Genomic DNA, 13852 nt, shown 5'->3' on the forward strand with positions numbered 1-13852 from the left:
TACATAAATGTAGTGTTAAACCATCTATTTCTACAAAATGTTAGCACATTTATACAAAAACAACTCCAYCTCATCCTCAGATAAAATAAGCTTTTCATCTTCACAAGAGAAATACAAAAGAACTTGATACACATACGTGTGTATATATATATATACACATACATATATGTATGCACACACACATATGTATGTATGAATGTATAAAATGAATTAATTTAAGTGCTTATTATGCCTGGTTTACAGAAGTCCTACAGAGTAGGTACCCACAGCAGAGGCAACACAAGGTTCCCCATATTGCCTTGCCAAGGGGCCTTAAGACTCTTACCCAGAATGACCAATTCTTAAAATAATAGTTCAGATTGCTGTTGTTTTAACAAGTTTTGCTTGGAAACCACAGACAGACAATAATCACCCCCCAAAAGCCCAGATTTCAAAATCCTATTCTAGAACAAACACTTAAGCTACAATGTACCATCCAACCAAGAAGCAAGCACTGCCAATCTAAAAAGGATTTTTTCTAACACAGGAAAAATGCTTTTATTTCATCTTTTTATTCCTGGGAGTGAAAGGGTAGTTCAAATTCATGACCTTGCTGCTCCAGCTGACTACAGTAAAGGAGCGGTTACAAACAACAGACAAATCCCTTCAGGCACACTAGGATACAAAGTAATTAGTGCTTTTCTATTATAGGATGTTGGAGAAGAATTTGTGAGAATATATTAAAAACAGTAAGCGATCACGAATTTCTTGTAGAAGGGAAATTGGTCTTTTAAGTTACAAATTGCAGCAGTGTCTGACAAAGGGGTTATAAAACCATGCACCCTTCCCTATTACTGTGCTCTACTATTCAGGTGGCTGAAACAGGAGTAACCGAATTTGATGCTCATTTTTAAAATAGGAGTTAAACTTAGCTGAACCTGTTGATTTGTATCAGGCAGGCAGAACAGTAACAGCTTTGAAGGTGGAAGGAAAGCTGCATTTGACAGGCATTATCATAATATCAATGGAAACTATACACAGACATGAACTTCGAAGTGTTGCTCTACTCTGAAAAGTGACTATATAAGAATCATACCTTTCTTAAAATATGCTCCCTGTTTATATTCAGTTGTATATTAAATGGCAAGGAAGCTTTGCAGTTTCTAATTTTTTTGTATCTGAGAAAAATAATAAAACCTTGCAATAGCAGTTAATGAATATACCAGAATAAATTTAATTGAACAATCAATTCACCGCAGAAATATGTTCTTCAGTTTGCAACAGTGTGCGTTACACATATTTGTGCAAAAATATAAAAGGGCAGAATGTAGGAGATGTTAAAAGAAACCCCGTACTTTCATGAAGGCCAAAATACAAAAAGCTTCAGTTTCCAGGTCAATTTTGTACATTTACCAGCAAATGGAGTCCACTTCATGTGGAAGATCAAGCAGCAGTCAGCACGAAAGCCAACAGCACTGTGTCATTTTTCAGAGTACAACTGTCCATTCTGGTCTTCACACACTGATTTAGCAGAGCATTTTTAACAAATTATTATACTTAGTTCTCACTGCCGAACTGTCTAGAGTAGATTAAAATCAATATTTAACAATTTCTGCTGATAGGGGTAATCCTTTATACTGATCACAGCTTATTTTCTCAGAATTGGAAAGCCTTTTATTTAGCATTTAATTGAATGTAACACAACACAAAACTTTGGGATTTTTTTGATAATGCCTTCCAAAATTTGGTTTAAGTATAGTTTTCAATAATATGAAAACTATTATGAAAGTACTTTGAAAAGAAAGAAAGAAAAAGATTTCCATGATAACCCCATTGTCAGATGTTCAGAACTTTCTCAAAAGTCTCCATTTGGGCTGAAACTTTCCATGCTTGGTCTCAGCCCAAAGGTGCACTTTGCAGACCTGAAAAAGGAAAAAAGGTAAGTAAAAAAAATAAAACGTGCTGAAACATCCCCTTGCCCAGTTTTACTTYGGGTATTCAGCACATAACCATGACGGGGATACTGAACTGTAAATGTAATATATTTGAATTACTTTTAACATTGTTATATACTTCACTCACACATTTTTCACTTTAAAAATGTGCATTTAGGTAGACTTTCAGTCTACTTGTTCTGCTTTATTTGTACTAAACAAAAGTATGGGGGATTAGGTTGCCTATTACATGCACAAAGTGTGCACTGAAAAATTACTTAAGCAACAGGCAACTCAATCTCATAATTACACTCCAGTTTCATTGTATAACTTTAGCATCCAAATTTAACAACCACAAATATTTTCAGTGAAAAGGGAAAGTTTATCAAGTAACTTCAGATTAGAGGCATTCTCCTCTAAAATAAACTGTAGGCTGTGGTACGTTTTCCTTTTTTATTTTTTTTTAGAAAAAGATTGAGCTACCATGTCATCCAACCACCCAACTGGTTCAAAAATATCTAAAATATTACTACCAATATGCCTTAAAAGTATACCTGATAATAGAGAACCACCACTGAAAAAGCCATTGCTACTACTTTCATAAATGTGTTTTCTTCCATCAACCTGGTGGTTAATCTTGTCATCTTGGCAAAGCATCTGGGCCATAAGACAGCAGGTTTACTGATTCAAAAAAATCACCCTTCAACATACTGTACTGAAAGCTTTGCTCACTCTTCTATTTCTGTCATAGTAAGGGGCTGTAGTGAGAGTTACTCCACTGTTAAAACAAAATTTCATCTTAAAATATCCTTAACAGAAGTGATAATATGCTAAAGTACAAACAAAAATAATGTAYCTTTGCTTGTCACATAACAGAAAATAACATAACACAAAAAGGAGCAATAAATCTTACTGGGCTCTCTATCAGGCCCTTTCAGGGAAGAAAAATCAATTGCTGGCCCGATACTGCAAAATGCTGAGTGCCCTCCACTGTCAAATCAAAGAGAATTTTAGTGTGCTCTCCAGCTTTCAGAAATTAGCCCATTTACAAAACTGGTTAACAGCAAAGGTAATGTGACATCTCTTATGCAACATATATTTTACACATAGAAATACATACACACATACAAACAAAAAGTGGTTTTTTGTTTTTTTTTTTTTTGTTTTGTTTTTTTTACCTAAATGCAAACTGGATGAGGATCCATGTGATGAAAGTGATGGCGGTGGCGTAAGTGAATGTCCTGGCGTTTGGCTTGGCAGAGGCATGCCTATTGGACTTGGAGAGGAGGAAAATCCCAGACTATTGTAAAATGGCTGCCCTATGGGTGCTAGGCTGCTACTAGATCTTTTGTACAAGTCAGAGCTAGTAGATAGAGAATCTCTCCTTGTGGCACTACTACTTGCAGAACTGCCAACTGAAGAAGAAATAAAAAGACCCTAATTACACACAGTGTCAACTGAATAAAACCTATCCCCAACTACAGCTGGGCAATAACAGATGCGATCACAATAATTACAGCAATCGTTATGACAAAGACAATTACTGTGATAACCACACATGCTTTTAAGTAAATCGAAGTGGGTATAAACATACCACTAATAAGTGATTTAATCAATGTCCGTATCTTTCAACATTTCATTCTAGACTTCTCACTGTAATATCATTGTACTCTTGTTTTAATAGCCTGGCTTCAGGCTTTGGAACAAATAAGAATCTTACCAAATTATACATTACACTGTCACTTTATATAATAAATGGTTCTAAAAATATTCCCACTGAACTCTTCAAAAAAAACGTTTTCCATCAGAAATTATTAGTCAGGCAGTGATACATGATTTCAGGTAATAGGCTAGAGACAACATATATATTTTTGGTTTAAGAGTTCAGAAAAAATCTATGTTACTGTTCAGCTGTTTCTGAACTTCCTCTTGTTTGTGCATCCCTCATCCGTAGGAAAAACAAATGACTACTTAAAATTCCTTGATAATTATGGTTTTCAAAGAAATGTTTAGGAAGATGTTATAAAGTGGGAGTAGGATAAGAGTATGAAGAGCAGAGCAGAGCAAGGAAAATTAAGTGGAAAACCAGAGATGTAACTTTACTACCACCAGTATTTTCTGAAAAACAAATAAAAGACTAGAAGCCTAAACTAACAGAGTATTAATGAAGGACTGGTTATGCTGCACAGCATCATTCAGCAGGGTGATGAACAGTCTAGGATAAATCAGGAGAACAAAGATTTTAGAAGTGGTAATTCTAGTATCTGTTGCATACTAGTGAAGTACTAAACTAGATTGCCTATTTTAACACTGGAACATTTTTATTATACTCATGAACACAACTAAGATTATGAGTATTTTGATAATATAAAGCTTCTTTTTAAGCTGAATTTGGAATTTGGAACATCAAAAGGTAAAAATTTGTATTTCCATAACCTTTATCCTTCTCAAGTACCTTCCCACTACAGCAGACAGCATGGCCCAATATAAAGGTTGCCTGTTCCTTCCCATTTTAAGATCTTAGTTTGTTTTCTCATAACATTAGCGAACTGACTAACATTTTTCAAGGCAGACACCTGCTCAGAACATGTTTTTGGGGAACAACAAGTTCAGCCAAAACAATACAGCCGTTTCACAGAACCAGGCAAGGAAAGATGCTTTACCCTTACCAAAATAAGCCAGAAACCTATTATTTGGAGAAATAAATGCTGTTGTGTACTCAGAATACTGTACTAGCAATAGAGGACTTCTATTTCAGGTATCCTCATGCTGTCTATTTGGTTGAGCTAGAAATCTTAGCAAAATCATAGTACATACAAATTCAGAGACCTGCTACAGATTCACAGCTAAAAACTCTGAAACTTCTGTCCATACATGAAATGTCTTGAGATGGCTGGAAAAGCTGTTCCCTGCAACTGCACTTCCAGGTTTCTGCATATCTTTCCAAAAGCAGACTCTAAAACTGCTGCCCAAGATCCCATCTTGTGCTGTGGATGTCCATCAGGCAGCGTAGCAAGGAAGCTATCCGTGAGTGCAGAGGGCACAATAGCCAAACACAAGAAATAGACCAAAAAAAGGAAACCAGAACTGGGTGGAGAATAAAAGACAAAGGAGCCAACAAGGAGACTGCAAGAGAACTGACAGGGAATTTGAAAACCAGTGGGACTGAGGATGAAAAAGAAAGCAGATCTGATGAAATGCTGCAGAAGGTATATGCAACAGTGGGGCAAAGAGACTAGAATAGTAAGCTGATGATGGTAGTATCACACTGTGTAAGCCAGAAATGGGGGCGGGGGGGAAGATAGACAGATGTTGCCTGGAACTGAGAAGGAGGACATGCTAGAGGAAAAGCCAGGACGAAAGATACTGGACTAACTAGGCAAGGAAATTAAGAAATAAGAAGAGCAAATTAAGGCAACAGTTAAAAGGAAGTCTCAGTCTTTTACAGGTTCTAGCTCAGCTGATGAAACACATGAACATTAGTTAATACAATACTACTTATGAATTGTTATTTTCCCAGCTGATTTAAGCTAAACAAACTTTAGCTTTCTTTAGGGTTTCTTATTCAATTGAATTTCTGCAGCTTAACAAGTTGCCATGAACCAGCTGAGCTGCATTTTCACTAAGCTCACAAAAAATCCACAGAAGATAACTGAGCTAGCTTATCCCTCTTCACCATTCTTTAAGCTAATGCAATTGCTTTACATTTGTCACAAGCCAAAARTTGGTTTGTAAAGCTGCTGTAGTTCATATAATTCTCAGTTACCTGTTAAGCTGCAGTAACCTATTATGCACCTAAATCTTCAAGCAGAGTCTATTTAACTTCATAGTAAGATAGCAAAGGACTGTAAAATGCACACAGTCATTTATACTGTTTGTTTACCTCTTTGTTTTCTGCTTTGTTATTCATCCTTGCAGCTAGAACATGCTAACTTTTGCATTTTCTGCAAAGCTATTTTTTATTTCCCTGCAGCAAATAAAAACATTAGCAACGTTTAAGGGCAAGATCTGTACTTCCATCTATCAGCTTTCGTGGATGTATTTTAATTGAAATTCAACCCTTACATCATACCGAGGAGACTCACAAAGCAGTTGAAACTTTGGCAAATCAAATCAAACTTATTTTTCATTTGTCTCAGTGTGTACTAACATCATTTTGTAGGTACTCATCTGTGTAATGAAGTTCATATATATGTACAGTTCACAAGCTTAACTTTTTTAAAACCAGGAAGTATAAATTTTAATGGCTATTACGGCAAGTACGGTTTATACTTGGCAGAAGGGCACTTTCAATATACTCGTACTCCAATAATACTACTAAAAATACTTAGTTTTAGATAGCACCTTTCATCAGCACTTCTGAAACTGCAAAAGCACAGGCTTCCTGCTTCCCTGTGGAAACTGCCATGCTAATTATACCACCTAGGATACTGCTCTAACATTTCAGCATTTGCTGTCTAGGCTGAGGGCTTTGGGTGAAGCTCTGGATCTGACTTTTGCTACAAGAAAAAGGCTTAATCTCCCAACTACAGAAGTGTGCCAGAAAGGACTAATCTGCTAAAATTTGTATTGTTTGGATGCCTTTCTGATAACACTGAATTAATAAGGAGTTGTATGTTTTAAAAGTTCTCTAGAGATTTGAATGAGTGTATATATACTTATGATCACTATTTGTCAATTAAATGAAACTGTATCTAGAGCAAAACCGCTGCTAACAGTTCGCTGAGAGCCTATAAGCAGTTTGAGACTAACCTATATTACAAAATACAGCACCTGGAAAGCACAATTATTTGTACATAAAAATTTACCTGCTGCAGTGCTATGGGAAATTATTAGGACTCCCCTACACAACTGAGCAGCCTCTACTTTTATTTCTTTTTTAAACTAAAGATATGTTTAGAATCTCCTAATCCACTCCAAATATGGATATTACTGAAGATCACTGTAAAACTTGGTTCTGGACTTCCTTGCATTAACTTTATTAAAGTAAAACATTTTTCCAGATTACTTTATGAAAAACAATACTGAGAAAAATCTTTGTTGGTATGCAGTTTATCTGATGCCACTATTCACCTCCACTTGGTAACTAAAAGGTATCATACTTTAACACTGAAGGGCATTTCCCCCTGCCCCCTTTTCCATATACTAAGCTGCCTTGCAATAATCTCCACTTGGAGGAAATTTCCCTCAACATTTACTTCTTGTGGGGCATTTTAGTTTAAAAATACTGCTATAATACATAACATTCCCCTCAATTTCTATCCATCTGCAAGATGCGTAAGATTGTAAATATGCTCCACTGATCCTATTTCAAAAAAATTAATAAGCAATTCAGTGCTTTAACTTCTGGATTAATAGTCAACATTTTTCAGAAAAGATTACTTCCCTTACTAACACCTGACCTGCAATACAGGAAAACCAACTTTGGGTATTTAAAAATGGTGAAAGTAGGAAATAATGTTATGAAAAAAATTTCTAGTGTAAACCAGAAACATGAAGGCAACATAGTGTTTGATTTTTTTAAAAAAAACTAAAAACAAGTTGATAAAATTTGGGAGCATCTGTAGCAATAATTTAAGGCCCCAAGCCTGTACAGAATTGGTTATGCTTAACTGTATCTCAAGACTAAACCTAGAGAAATAAACAAGGACAATTCCTTGGTATTAAGTCTGTCCAGGGTCACAGCCTGTCCTTAAAAAAAAAATATGGAAAAAAAACCTACAATATTAAATATTTAGTTTGTCACTAATTATTTCTTTTTTTTTTYCTTTTTTTTTWAAAAACATCTTTTAAGTTTTCCTGATATGGAAAGTACAAAAACATATGCATATATCAAAAGTAATCAATGGTTTTAACAAAAAATGCCCCCCAAAAGTACACTTATAAAAAAAATAAATCAAAGTCTGAGGGCAAAGTAAAGTGCTCAGTAAGGAAAAATATTTTGGAGATATTTATTACTACAGGGTATTCTTTATAGATTTGTCTTTTATGCAAAGGCCAAGTGAATTTAAAAAGCCTTTTATTCAAGTATACAGAAGGAAGAATCATCTGTTATCATATTCTTTTTGAAAATACATATGTCTATAATGTGTCTGGATACAGATACATTTTTCTCCTTAGCATACCAGTTTCTCAGAATTTCCTCACTACATTAGCAACCTACCTGATGAGCCAAATCCACCAAGTGCAGAGCCGATAGCTGCTCCTAGAGAGCTGCTACTTCCAAAGCCAAGAGATGTGCTTCCTGGTTGGCCAGGACCATGTGAAAAAAGGGAACTGCTCTGGGAGTTATTGGTCAAAGAGTTACTGCCGTAAAATGAATTGGACTGTAGGCTATTATTTGTTTGCTGCTGCTGTTGTTGTGGCTGGGCACCAAGTGGCCGAAATAGACCGTTCGTGGCTCCCGCGAGATTGTTTGCTGTTCCTCCAGCTGAAGCAGCTGCAGCTGTAAAACACATGTTTTCAATCATCATAATCACTCTCAAACATTTCTGACTAAAAATGGGCTATTCAGATCTAAATCTTATTTTCATGAATCCATCTTAAACAAGCAGAAACGCACATATTAAAATACTAAGAGACTTTGTAATACTACATAGTCTTAATTATCCAAGAAAAAAAAAGACAACATATGTTGTAGGCTAATCAAGGCTATAGGATAGTTTACACTGAAAATTCCCTCAATTGCATAAACTAAGTTTTCCGAACTGCTTAATACCAGATCCCATAACTAAGAAGAGGGAGGAGCTATAAGTTTTTTTTTTTTTTCTATATAGCTATTTCTCCACTTCTGTTATCTACTCTGTATTTCTCTCCTTGCCATACTTTTCATGACAGAATAATTTAATGAGAAAAGCACAGCAAAATTTCAGAGCACTCCATCTTCTGCCAGACAAAGCAACAAAATGCTGCTTCCTAAACGACACCGTTTGGGGGACTATTGGGAAGTGCAGGTATATGCAGGGGGAGAGAAAAGAGGAAAATGCTAATATGTGACAAGCAACAGCATTTGCTGAAACACTGTATGTATATGGAGGGGGAGCACAGTAAATCTGAATTAAAGGAAAACTGCATCTTTGAAAAACAACAGTGTCACTCAGAAAAAAGAAGGCAAGAGAATAAGGAAGTAGTATGGTATATCCTTTAAAAATGGAAATCTTCACAGGACGAGCAAAAAAACAATATGAATAATAAATTAATCTACTAAGATTAGTGTTAAGGTTCTATATAGAAGTGAAAAACTCTCCAAGAAAGATCAAATACTTACCTGCTTGTGCTGCTGCAGAACTAATTATAACAGGAGTGGAGGCCACCAATCTGACTGGTGCTCCAAGGCCAGTTCTTGCTCCAGGGCCTACTACTAAGGCACCAGTCTGATCATAATAGGCAGTGGGAGCTAGTACTTGATAGCCTACGCAACACAAAATACAAGAGTTAGTAGTATAAATATTCTTAAGTAGTAAGCATTTCTTCTCTTCTTGAAATATTATGACAATGAGCTACAAGGCAAAAAAAAGTTTCTGCTATAGTGCCTTAGAATGTCACCTGGACATCAAAAGGGAAAAAAAAAATCTTAAAATGGCACCACAAAGTGATTTCGGAATGCTCCAGTTGGGGGGTGGTGGGGGGGAAGTATACATACATACATACATATAAGAAAATTCAATTTCAGACTTACAAGTTAAAGCAAATTTCCAATATCAAAATTTAAAAAGTAACAGAACACCACAATTGGTCATATCTGGATTATCAAATCAGCTTCATCCAGTAATTTAAAATATTTTACATTTATTCTCTTGTGTTCCTTTGTATGAAATAAGTGTTGAAATCTATATAATTAAATGCATTAAATGCAATGTTTGGCTATTCCACATATTCTCTGGCTAAACTGCATTTAAAACCAGTTACAGTTTAATACATTAAGAAAGAAGTGCTGTGTGTCTACTTGGGAATACTTGGACCAGAACAAAAATGATCTAGTCCCAGTCAGTTTCACAGAAAATACTGTAATCCAAGTATAGCTTCAATCAATTTTGACAATTAAGTATTAGAACTGTGGCGGGGGGGAAGGAGGGGAAGAGGAAGAAGAATTGAAAAAGCAAGAAAAGCAAGCAGAGGGAAGGAAAATAGGCCACAAGACATGAATGAACAAGTTACAGAAAGAGCAAAATAAATGTATTTATATAGGAAAAGGGCTAAAGAAGTAATTGTAAGACTTTATAATGACATGGAAGAATCAGAATATTTAGAGGAGAAGAGCTGGAATCTATGAATGGAAGAGCAGCTCCCTTCCTAAGAAAGGGAGCTGAAAATAATAAGATAAAAAACTGTAATGTTTAGGTTGACTATTGCTAGACTAATAGCACAATTTCAATGTTCCTCCCATGTTCTAATATGGAATAATGCTATTCAAAAAAAAAGTCAAAGTTGCAAAAAAAAAAAAAATCGCACAGACACCTATTTTAGCAAACATAAGAATCAAGATTTTGCATCAGTTTCCATGTATGTTCATCACTAGGTCCACTAGAAAACAAAACTGTTCCAGTTCTCTTTGATCTGGATATAAATCTAGACACAAAAGCAATGTGCTGTAATTTCAGGTGAGTACCTTAATCATCAGGTTCCCAAGTCATTCTCTGCTTCTTAATTTCTACTACAAGCTGTGAAATCTCTTCTGCCCAGGTAACTTGCTTCAAAAATGAAGCTGGTAGAACCAGCAGCCTACAGCCTGGTGGGTATGGTACTCTGCAAGCAGCTGGAGATGCAGGCCAAAATTCTCACAGTAAGAAAAAACAGAAGATATGAAGGAGGAGACTAAGATATGAACCAAACAGGAGAGGAATGATGGAAATCTAGAACCTTCTGTTTAATTCCAGGTTCTGGAGATGAATGGATTTGTCCTGGTTATGACAACTTGTCATTACTGTAATTTCCAATCTAGTCTCACCACTCACTATTTATTTTGCATCTACCTTCTCCTTCCCAACATCACCACAAGAGTCTTTCTATAAAAAGTTCATCTAAAGGTTTGGCTAGTTAGAACAACCAGAAAAGGGTCTTATGACAAAATTGATTAAGAAACCTTCGCTATAGGTGGCACTGGCAGTGCCACCTATAAATTGTGCTGTGCTGCTCCACTACCTTCACCACTAAGACTGCTACTTTCACAAGCTAGGAAAAGGTGAGGCTGACTGCTCTCTGCTTTACTGAAGTTCTGTAAAGAATACAGAATAGAGTATTAGAAGATAACGTGATACAGTAGGAAAACTCTTTAAAATACCACATACATTAGCAATGTTTAATTACTAGTACCTGTATCATCTCTAATGTTACCTCATAGCTCATCCAAATGATAACACCTTGGTGGTCTTTTCATTTGTTACTGCTATATTATATCAAACCACTTTCTCAAAACTGAGAAGTGGTTAATACTTACCAGTAATTGCTCTGTCCAACTACCTTCTTCAGGTATTCAAACACATGGATAATGCTATAGCTATATATGAACATGTATTTGCACTTTTGTGCTCACCTGAAACTAATACACAACATTTTATATAAAATTCAGGCCCATGTAACGTAAACAGGCCTATTTTTCAATGCCAAATACTGGGGAAAAAAAAAATCAAAAAGAATTTACACAGCACTGCAATAAATTTACTGGGATTAGCATTAATTTGAAAGCTAAGATTAACGTATTAAATTATTAAAATTGAATAGTGTGATTCAGGAGTCAAAAACAGAAGCGATTTGCACTTGCCCTCTGGATTACAAAACGTCAAATTCTGTTGCGATCATCTGAGATACTATGCACAAGCTGGCAGTTTAAGATAAGTAATAGTAAAAAAGGAAAGATGGAAGATTGAAAATTGAATACAGTTTTCAAATCTATATGCAGAGGAAAACAGGCAGGTCTTGGAATGTTGAGAGGGAAGTAGCAGCAAGTTTTCTATATAGGGAGGCACTTCACAGACTCTGAGATTATGTTCCTGTATGGAGACAGAGGTATCAGGATRGTAGTGTTAAAAGCAGCAGAGGTCTGGTAATAACCACCTAGGTTATTAGTATCAAGATATCATCAGTTACAGAAGGCCCAAGTAAGGTAAAAAACTGAGTGCTTGCATATTCCTGATCTTATTCTGAAAAGGAAATAGCAGATTAACAGTTTTCTACTGAAACTACTAAACAAAACTGATGTTGGGCTACTTGCTAAATTTCTGAGATCTGGTTAAGTGCATCTGGAACATCGAGGTACAAAAATCATTGAAATAGAATTTTTGGTGTCACAGAGACCATTTCCAATTAGATTAAATAATTGAAGAGCAGTCCTCAGAGCAAAATTTAAGTTTTCTGCTTTTCCTTTCTTCATATGATGTCCTAGAAAATTCTGCTTCCTCCCCCCTCAGAAAAGGAAACAGAAGGACAAAAGTTGGAAAATAACATCTATTATCAAAGATACTATAGTGACTTGCCAGATGATCTTCCCCCTAATTCCCACTCTCCTCCTGTGCCTATTCAATTTCTTGCTCGAATTAACCCCATCAAACCTCATTTAAGTGCCTTCACATTCAAGCTTACTGTCGTCTTCCCACTGAGAATAAGAAATAAAGCATACTCTTTGTTTCCTAATCATATCCTAATCATTTTTTTCCCTAAAACTCAGTTATTCTATCTACATTTACTGTCTCAAGATCAGTGGGGAATACAAAAATAATCAATCTGGTTTACCAGCACTGTGCTTGCTGAAACTATTTCCAAATGTCTCCAAAAACCACACTTTGAAAATTTTCTGGATTCTTTTCACACAAACCTTCAATACTCTTCGAGAATAGGAGAAAGAAAAGAATTCTGTTCTCTTGGCTCTTACAGACCATTATTAATGCTCTTTTAATCCATACAGTAATTTCTTCAGTATCTTTCACTGGATATTTCACACTTTTCTCACATTTTTACATGGAGTAACACAGAGCTCTGTCAGACCTCTACTCCCTTCCCTCTACGCAACTTCCCTAGATAATGACAGTTTTAAGCCAAACATGTCAGTTTGTCATGTCTATTAAATTTAACAACTGTGACAGTTCTTACTGCCTACTATTCAATCATTATGCCCCTAACACCATCATCCTGACACCTCTCCCAAAACCTGCAAGTCTCTGAAGTTCCCTCTCCCTATATAGAAAATATAGGGATTCTTCCTTCTCAGCATTCCCAAGATGCAACTTTTTTCTTCTGTACACAAATTTGAAAATTGCATTCAGTTCTCAAACCTTCATCTTTCCTTAACTGCTGCAACGTTCTCTTCAGTCTCCCAAGCTCACTGAAAATCAAACTGCCGTAACTTTTCGTTCTGACCATAACATAAATGGCTTTATCTTTGCACCTGTCCTTTCACAGATCAGATTCAGGACTTCTTGTTCTAGCAGTGTAACATTTCTACTCACTATTACCACTGTAAATTTGCCAATACTATAACTCACTGTGTATGTCCCAATTAAGTTTAATTTCTATTTCATATTACCTAGAGGCACAGAATGCACAATCCAATACAATCTCACACTTCAAATTCCTCTAGATAATAATAAAAACCACATAGCAATAATAGAGACTGTCGATTCTTATGTTTTATACATTCAATTCAGACAATTCAATATACATGTCCACCTGCATGCTAGCTGCATCACTGTACTTAATGCTACCACTATATTTGTGTGAATTTAATACAACTAAGCTGCATCTGAGATAGCAAATACACTCAATGAAGCCTCCAGAGCAATTCAGCTGACCAACCACTGGGCACCTGTTTTAGGGTAAGCTCAGAGGCTCTTTAGTCTCTGTACAGCGATGGCACTTGCTGTATCTCCCCTGGGCATAATGGCTCCTTAGACAACTGAGGTTGTATCTGCATGTAGGAATCCACATATGTCAATTTGGAGGATGTA

At 35.9% G+C, this 13852-nt stretch overlaps 1 protein-coding gene across 8 annotated transcripts in view; it reads right to left on the reverse strand.

Annotated features, from left to right (window-relative positions):
- Positions 1–13852, reverse strand: part of PUM2 (pumilio RNA binding family member 2) — a 67743-nt gene that overhangs the window by 16542 nt on the left and 37349 nt on the right. For 6 of the 8 annotated variants that reach the window (XM_085304884.1, XM_085304882.1, XM_085304883.1 and 3 more), the window contains exons 11-13: positions 9181–9324; positions 8077–8358; positions 3092–3328 (exon numbers count right to left, since the gene is read on the reverse strand). In XM_085304884.1, the coding sequence (XP_085161010.1) occupies positions 3092–3328; positions 8077–8358; positions 9181–9324 (663 nt within the window). The remainder of the gene's footprint in view (positions 1–3091; positions 3329–8076; positions 8359–9180; positions 9325–13852) is intronic. The other 2 variants (XM_085304886.1, XM_085304885.1) reach the window with 1 other exon arrangement.

This window comes from Rhea americana, unplaced genomic scaffold, assembly GCF_003343005.1.
Source record: "Rhea americana isolate MKP2758 unplaced genomic scaffold, rheAme1 scaffold_211, whole genome shotgun sequence".
Taxonomy (NCBI): domain Eukaryota; kingdom Metazoa; phylum Chordata; class Aves; order Rheiformes; family Rheidae; genus Rhea; species Rhea americana.